At 41.9% G+C, this 9,179-nt stretch overlaps 1 protein-coding gene across 1 annotated transcript; it reads right to left on the bottom strand.

Annotated features, from left to right (window-relative positions):
* Window positions 1-811: 811 nt before the first annotated feature.
* LOC124659340 (dof zinc finger protein 5-like) lies at window positions 812-1,523 on the bottom strand. Its single transcript, XM_047197245.1, has one exon. It carries the CDS (start codon window positions 1,421-1,423, stop codon window positions 812-814), a length of 612 nt encoding a protein of 203 aa, XP_047053201.1. The 5' UTR covers window positions 1,424-1,523.
* Window positions 1,524-9,179: the final 7,656 nt, after the last annotated feature.

The raw sequence follows: 9,179 nt of genomic DNA, 5'->3' as shown, positions 1-9,179 counted from the left end.
ATCTCTCTGTTCTGGTTCGGTTGGGAACGAGGTGGAAGAATGTGAGGTTAGAGGGGATGAGAAATAGATAAGATTTGTGGAACACATCAGTACGAATATTTAAACAACCATCAAACGGTTAAGGAGTTAACTAGCAAAACCCATATTCTCCCGTCGTTCAAAAATAAGTGACCTACTTTGCGTAGGTATACATATAGCTAGATCGACGTATTTTGGTATGTAAATATTAATATACCCGTATCTAAATAAAGTTGAGTCATCTATTTGAGAACTTAGTACAGCTCGACGCCTCAATGGACTGGATAGAGTAGTAATCTTTGGGAGGTACGGTAAGAACAAATGATATAATTAGGAGCAACACAAGACCACCAATCACTTTCACCAACTGAGTAAGAAAGGTGATGAAGAGCACTGGGTTCCAAGATCTGAATGCGGACAAGCATGGGATCGCGCATCACATTCACTCATCGGAGCCATGATGGAAGCAGCGTCCCGCATGGACATACATACATACTCAAGAGAGCTCGCAACTTGCTACCGCCGCAACCTGATCAGTTCCATTTTACATCACACTTACAAACAATGGAAGTAGCGGAAAGGAAGCTAAAAAAACAAACTATGGAGGGAGTGCTAGGAATTAATAAGGAGTGCGAAGCTAGCAAAAGAGCAGACGAGAAGGAAAAGAATTCGAATTCTTCTCCTCCTTTTCTCAGTGTTGCGTAAGCCTCACGAGTCAAACCAGGCAACCTCGTCTCCCGGCCGGTTCGGCGGGAGGCGAGTCAATGGCCGGGCGGACCGGGCCGGATCAGGATCAGAACCGCCGGTCGACCTGCCACCGGTCGGCAGCGAACATCGGCGACGGGGAGGTCGGGGAGGAGGACGGGCTGCTACCAGGGAAGCCGAGGACGAAGGCGCCGGCGGCCGCGCGGTGGTGGTGCAGGAGGTGTTGGTGGTGGTGGTGTCCGGTGGCGGCGACGGTGGCGATGGGCCCGAGCGGGCGGTTCTTGCGTCGGCCCGCGCCGACTGGCACGTTGCGGAGCGCGCCGCCGGCGGTCCAGTAGCGGTGGCAGGCCTTGCAGAAGTGGCGCGGCTGGTTGACGTTGTAGTTGTTGAAGTAGCAGAACTTGGTCTCCCGGCTCCGGCAGCGCGGGCACGGCAGCGGTGCCGCGGCCGCGCGCGCCTCCGCCGACTCCTGCAGCTGCGTCCGCCGCGCGGGCTCGGCGGACTCCTGATGCTGCTGCTTCTCGTCCGCGTCCGTGTCCTCCCGCTTGATCGCCGCCGTCCGGTCGCCGTGTGGCCGGCTGGCGGGCTCGGCGGCGTGCTGCGCGACGGGCGCGGGCTGCGTGGCTTCGGCGCACTGTGTGATGACCTTGCCGAAGAGCTTGAAGCCGCCGGCCGGTGCCATGTCGACGTGGGAGAGCATGGGATGCGAGAGCGGGGTGCAGTACGGAAGCTAGTGGTGACTGGTGAGTGAAAGGCAGGCAGGCAGGCGATGGGGAAGAAGGGGTCGTTGCTGCTTAAATGCACAGCAGCCGGATGGAAAGATAGATAGGTCACTCGTCACACCATGGAGTAAAGCACAGCATACATATGGGTAGGCTTGGGTTGGAATTGGATGGACCGCAAGAGAAAAAGAGCAAATATTGTTACGCCTTTACGCGCACGGAGTAGAAGAGTAGCAACGTATGTTTGGAGCTGGGGTTTGCGGATGGCTGGAAATTTGATTCGCATGTGGAGTTTGCGATTCGAGGAGAATCTCCCGGTTATACAAATCTTCTCCTGTTCTAGTTGTAGCTGGATATGGGAGGGCACGCATGGCATATGGTATTGCTGGATCTGCAGTTTTGTTGCGGGGAAACGAAGGGATGGAGGCTCGCGCTCCGAGCGCGCGCGCGGCCGCCATGGTCTCTTCTACGTTATGGATCCGCGTGTATTTCTGCGCTTTATGCTCTCTGCTCCCCCCGGATGATCCTTTTCGTTACAAAAAGGAAAAAAAAAACATTTAGAGCTCCTTTGATTCAAAGGAGATTTTTAAAGGATTTGTGCAAGATTTTAGTCCATACAGAAATACTTTTCCCTTTATAATAGTAATGTTATATAATGATGAAAACTACCAAACCTAGTGTTCAATGAATCTAGTGAAAACTGCTCATCTAATATATATTACAAAACGAATTACTAATAAAATATTTGAGAATAAATAAAAATTCAAGTATTACGCAACAATAAGGGCAAAATCATTTTTTTCACACCTTTGTACTATAGTTATGCAATTGCATTGCTTTTTGGAGTTTCTATGTCTAAATGATCATTTTTGAACCATCATTTCTAGTATATATTACAAAACAAATTACTAATAACATATTTGAGAATAAATAAAAATTCAAGTATTACGCATTAATAAGGGCATAATCATTTTTTTCACACCTTTGTACTACAGTTATGCAATTGCATTGCTTCTTGGAGTTTCTATGTCTAAATGATCATTTTTGAACCATCATTTTTTGCGACTACAATTGTAATCATGTAGGCGGCAATATTCCAAGTTATGTTTATTTTACTTTTGTCTCGCTCAATCGTCTGGCCAATGTTCTCTCCACGCTTGGAATCATGTATATTTCAGTCTGGAACTTGCCTTTTTCACTTCTGGCTGTTTGAAGATAATTGAGCATAATATTTTCTTTGGAACTTTTGTTTTCTCACGACCGGTCAGGTGAAATTATTTGAACCTTATCATAATATGGAATTTACGTTTTTGTAGCTGGATTTAGACGTCGTGACATGTACAAAATCCATTGTCTGTTCCTATCGTTCCTTAGGGTAATACTTTCTTGGAAAATTTTGTTTCCTCGTGGCTGCTCTGAGGGAATTATGCGAACCCTACCATAATAATCTATAGTTTAATATGTTTTTCTATAGCTGAATTTAGACATGGATGACATGTACAAACTCCTTAGTTTGTTCCTATCGTTTCTTGGACTGATATTTTCTTGAAAATTTCTCTTTCCTGACGACCGGTCCGACGGAATTCTGCGAACCTTATTGTAATAGTCCATATTTAGTAGGTTTTTATAGCTGAATTTAGTACACCGTTACATGTACAAACTCCAGAGTAATACAATTTTCCTTAGGTATATCACATATGTAATCTATTGTGTGCTTAAAGTGACACGCACATATCTAGTTCCTTTGAAAAAACAAAGTCTAATTTCTAACCTATATGACGTATAACTGTAGGACTCCTTTAAATAAATCGCTTCCTTTTTCTTACATGGGAGCTGGTCGTTTCCCATTTTTACGTGGATCATTTTTTTTTCATATAGACACTATTGGTTTCCTATAATTTTTCTTATGTATATCACATCTGTACGCTATTGTGTGCTTAAAGTGACATGCACATATGTAGTTCGTTTGAAAAAATAAAATCTAATTTTTAATCTATATCTGACATATAATTGTAGGACTCCTTTAAATAAATTGCTTTCTTCTTTCTACATGGGAGCTGATCGTTTCCTGTTTTCATGTGATTTTTTTTTTTCATATGGACGCTATGGATTTCCTATTTTCATGTGAATCTTTTCTATTTTACTGTCCCCATTGAACTAACGTGTAAGGTCTGGTAAGTAACCTTTTTTCTTTGATATGTTCACGTGTGGACTCAAAAGGCTTTTACGTGCTATATCTTCACTTGTGTACACATATTATGTTGTACGTAACATTTTTTATCTTTTAATCTCAGACGTTAATATTAAAATCATTGATTTGTATTATTTTAGCATATGTGGATTAACCTGGTGTCTCGAAAAACACCCTTATTTTGCTTTTAGTATATAACAGATTTATTAACATTACTCTCGCCTCTATTGTAGCTATCAACATTATCTAGCGAATACTAGGTACCGCAAAAGATTACCTCTGGTCGCCATCCCTAGCAATTAATGGTAATTAGCTAAATTTTAGTATACTAAGGAATTTTGTTTTTTTTGCGGGTATAGGGGATTTTTTTTTTGGTAAGGAAAGACCGAAAGACATGCTCTCTCTGTTTTTGTTTACTTGGGATTAGCCATTGTTGAATTTTGTAAAATCTGACTAAAAATGTAGGAACAATATTAACATCCATAATAACAAAAGCATATGACGTGAAAAATACTTTGTGACAACTCTAATACGGAGTATCATAAAATTTATATCGTAGATATCGATCTTTTTCCAAAATATTTGGTGACTTTAAGTAATCCTAGAACGCAAAGTAAAACAGGTGGAACATGATACAGGTGGAATATGATACATTACAATGGACAAAATAATCTTCTCTTATTTTATAAGAGATCATCCTTTACCTTACGAAAGATAATTTTCTCGTTGTTCATTCTCTATCTTCCAATTAAGTAAAAACCCAAAATGGCAACTAGTATGAAGTTTTACGTCGTTTGGCATACATTCTCGAATCGACGAGGGGGGGAAGAGGGTTTCCGCGGCGGCGTTCCATGGGAGGTGATGTAGCGCTGGTGGAGGAAGCCGGGTGGCACGGCTACTTGGCCGGGGCCTGAGGCTCTCCGTCGGTAGCCATGGAGGATTCGGTGGAGCGGTGGTGGCCTCCACCTCCGGTAACGGCTCGGCGGCGGTACGCATGATCCGCGTCGCTGTCCTCTTCCTTGGTGATCCGGCAGGAGGGATTGGCGGCGTGGGGGCTGCTGATCTTGCTTTTTTTTGTGGCGGTCCTCGGGTTTCTCGCATGCGAGGATGAAGATCTTCCGGAGGTCAGTTTCCTTTGATCTGGCTGGAGAGATGAGTTCCGGAAAGCTCCGCTGGCGAATGGAACAATGCATCTTTTGCCTGCAGTTTGCTGGATCGGGTGGTATACGGTCGCGCACACCCATGTTTTTTATTCCGACCGTTTGGTTCCGGAGGGAGTGGCGTGAAGCTCTATTATCAGGTGACTTTTTGGTCCATGGTGAAGTCAGAAGAAGGAATATCATGAAGGCCGGATTGGTGAACTTGCTAAAGGAGGTTCGAGTCTCCGTGATGTTGAGGGATCTGCTTGGCGTTCCGGGCTCTGCAGCAGTGGTATGCATGTGGGGGCGGCAGCCGACGGAGAAGTTCGAGTCTTACCTCTCAGGGTGAAAACCCAAGGTCTGGCCTTAACTGGTTGTGTCTGGCAATATTCTTGTTGGAGGCATTGTTTTGAGAGTGGGGACTATCTTTAGGGTGAAAACCTAAGACCTTTGGTCGGGCGACGATGGTGCTGGTACACTGTTCCCTTCTTGGAGGCGTCGCTTTTGGAGAGTCTGTACTTTAGGTGTGTTGTCACAGTGGTGGTTGTATTGTTGTTGCTAGGTCTAGAATGTTGTAGCGGGACTTTTATTTCTTAGTTTCTTTACTCTTTTTTGGTTGTGTGCATCTGTACTACCATTAGGGTGGGGCGTTGTTGCAGAGGCTGGGTGTAATTAGAAACTTTTGATATTAATATATTTCCTTTATCTAAAAAAATGCACGCACTATGACCAGATGAACATGCTACAACTCATAGAAGTTCTACCAAAGCTAGAATGTTGATACAACATGCGTGTATTACGTCACATTCTGTGCATAAAGAAACTAAGAAGAAAACAAATCCATCTCTGATTTGAACATTATAGGGTCATATCCATTAGGAAATACTCTCGTAGAAATATTGTAGCGCAAATTTCATACAAAAAAGCATTAGGTTAGACCTTATGAAAAGTTCCTTCACCATAATAAAAGTGAACTCCTCTTTCTACAAAATTTAATTAGACATGACATCTCATTCATTTATTATTTCCCTTGTTACACTTTTTGTATCCTACGAAACAAAACAGTCTTTAAGGATTCCTACCTTCTAAAATTTGTTCAGAAATCCTTTGCCATGTATTGTTTCAGCATCTTAGTATTGACGTGTATACTCCACGTCTATGTAGAACTACTGAATCTTATCCGGCTGAAAAGTGTTCACATTTGGATTTCAAACGAAGATGTTTAAGCTTTTCCCGAAACTTCAGTGGAACGAAACAACTTCCGTAGTGCTAATTAACCTCATTGAAAATACGTTGTTACTTGTTACTTAGGGTCTTGCTCCTCCTCTATAATTTAACTAATGTTCATGGATATCCACGAAATCACAAGTACTCCCTCCGCCCCTTAAAGGTTATTTAAGATTTATTAAAATTTAAATATATCTAGATGCTATTTAATGTCTAGATAGATTCAATTGTTGACGATGGAGGAATTATATTTTGTCTTTCCTTTCAAGGCAAGAACAGATGTCCCTTTAAATCCAACAGAAAAGTTTTGACACTATACTGTACTATACTGCTGTACGCACTAGGCAGGAAACATGTGCTGAAGATAAAGAATTGTATGTGCATAACTGTATATTTCCAGCACCCACAGTACAGTGTTATTTTCTGTGTGTGTTAAAGCCGTACGTACTCCGCACCATAATTCATGGGTGAGTTTTTGTAATTTAACACGGCTGAGGTACAAGACAAGTCACTTCAATCTGGGATTCGATCGGATATCACAGACTTCTTCACTTCAATCTGTACATTTTACCCCCGGAAATGAACCAGTGATGAGTACAGATGCTTGCTCACTTTTAACAAAGACTTTCCCAGGATTGATATGAGGCTGGAGCCATCATGCAAAAAGGTAACCGTCGCCTTTACCAACAAAAAATCTGCAGAAAACAGTGCAGGGAAAGAGGCACATCCAAAAAAGTGCTTTAGAGAAAGGCTTGTTCGGGAGGTGGGGAAGAGACTTCGCTGGTTCGGAAGTCTCAACTCATCGCAGTTTCAAAAAGGCTATACGTATCTTGCCTTTACCTTGGAAAGTGAGCCGAGCATAGATTCGCCGCAGCTGGCAGCGCACACACGCATCCTACTTCGAAAAACTACAGTGCTGAAGCGTTTGACTGCACAACACATACAGACTCTGGTCAGTAAACGCTGGATCTTCTATACCACTCACGGACTCACCATAGTGGAGTCCCATCATCATTGGATACCAACATTAGGGAATAAAAAGATGAATGAATGCACCAATGCACCATAGCCCATAGGGTACTACTCCCTACCCACCTTCAGTCCAAATGATTCTCAAATGGTTCCAACTAGATGATTGTCAAGATTTTTCTTCATATAGCCTATTATTGTGGATTACACAACTATCTCGGTCCATAAATGAATGTGTACTTTTGGTTTTTTTTCATAAGTTAAAAAATTAAGCTTGACCAACTTTAAAAAAGATCGTAGAAACATGTATATCGTGATATAAGTTTATATACTAATCTTGGATACTCTACTAACGAAACACCATGTCAACCACACTCTCCGCAACGTGCAGCTCCGACGCCCGTAGCCACCCGCACTGTCGACCTGCCACATCCACTAGGCTCCTTGGCCTCGCCGTCTGCGAGAGTTGAGAGATGAAGGCCATTGGAGGTGGCCTCCCCATATCTAGCCTCGCCGCCTTTGGCATATCCAGTTTCGGCTCGCAGTTGGACGTGAATGTGGATGATGTGATACCCCATCAAAGCAATGCAAGCTTTGTCGCTCTTACGCGTCATCTAGTTTACTAGATACATTAATATGATTTGCCACACAACAATGGTTGATACTAGGTACATTGGCTGAAAATGATGTAGAAAATTGTACTATACAAATTGTGGAGGTAAACTATGCACGAAAAAATTCCGTTATTTATGTTTGCACCGTTAATAAAATGTGAAGAAGTTGGTAAAATGGACCTACCTTTTGCTATTTTTATATATGAACCTTAATTTTGTCTTCCTTGTCTGGCTTAAAAACGTAAGTAAACTTATAAACGAAATTTCAGACGAGTAGAACATGCCATGCACATGTGCAAGTTTTTTCAGAATTCTTGAAACTTCTTTTTATGGGGACAATTTTTGAAACTTCATAAATGCACATCATATATATTTTAGAACGCGAGACATGTGGAGAGCGGGATCCAAAACGGTGCACTAGTACACTGCTAATTCACCGTACATAACATACTTGTTTTTAGAATGCCGGACATGTGGAGACCTGGATCCAAAACGGTGCACTAGTACACTGCTAATTTACCGTACACATAGCAGAATTGGTGGATGCACAGAAGATGAGCATTCCGTACGCGTCCTGTTTACAGCTTATAATCATGGATCCATCACCATGGTAGGGAAGGCTTGCTCGGGAAATCTGAGATGTATGACGTGTTGTTCACTTTTGGGCCTCGACTTAAACTAATATGGTGGTTATACTTTTGGTTAGTAGAATAAAAGCATAAAGAGTAAGCTAGCACGCCAGTGACATTTTTCACTTTCTTTCTTTTTCTTGGGTTCGCTAAGGTGTCGCTTATTTTACACGGAAGTCCATGGATTCCCGTCCAACCTTTTTTGCTTTCTTTTAAGCTTTTGGATACAATCTCAACGTGCGTGCATGTTTGGTTTGGGGTTGACTAGAAGCTGCTGCTACAGCTCTCTGTACTGATCGTTGGAGAATATAACTAATTTTCGCAGTTTCTGTGCATTTGTGCCCTATTAGCTACTACTTCCAGAAAAGTACAAAATTATGTCTTTTGGCGATCAATACCATATATATTTATAATGGTAGCAAATAGTACATGGTAGAGGAGAGATACATGAGAATAATTTGAAGATTGCGAAGATTTGTTCATTTCTTTTGAACTTTATTCTGTAATCGCCGAAGACAACTCATGCATCTCTACCATGCACTACTTGTTACTGAAACAATATATCATGTATTGTTTGCAGAAAACCAAAACTGATCCCGGGTGCATATGCACCCGGTATGTATAAAACATATTTCAAAAACATAAAAAATTTAGGAAAAAAATTTAGCATGTAGAGGGACATGTTCTATGTGTGCACGTAAAGTTTCACATAAAACCGACAATTTTTATACCCTGTGTAAAAAAGACAAATAATGCCTCGAGAAATAGACTATTTTAGCACCAAAAATTTGTCTTTTTTGCACAGGGCACAAAACATCTTGATTTTTGCTGAGACAACTTTGTGAGCATGTAACATGTCAAGGTATACATGCGGCATTTTTATTTATATTTTTTTGACATTTGTAAATATATTTAATATGTATTTCAAATAAAGGGTGCATATGCACCCGGGTGCAGAAACACCC

The sequence above is a fragment of the Lolium rigidum genome, chromosome 6, assembly GCF_022539505.1.
Source record: "Lolium rigidum isolate FL_2022 chromosome 6, APGP_CSIRO_Lrig_0.1, whole genome shotgun sequence".
Classification (NCBI taxonomy): Eukaryota; Viridiplantae; Streptophyta; class Magnoliopsida; order Poales; family Poaceae; genus Lolium; species Lolium rigidum.
The sequence above is the reverse complement of the archived record's forward strand: the minus strand, read 5'-3'. Positions and strand labels throughout refer to the sequence as shown.

Bases quoted from the DNA above. Each gene is read 5' to 3' on its own strand.
- LOC124659340 (XM_047197245.1), bottom strand. From the start codon at position 1,423: ATGCTCTCCCACGTCGACATGGCACCGGCCGGCGGCTTCAAGCTCTTC.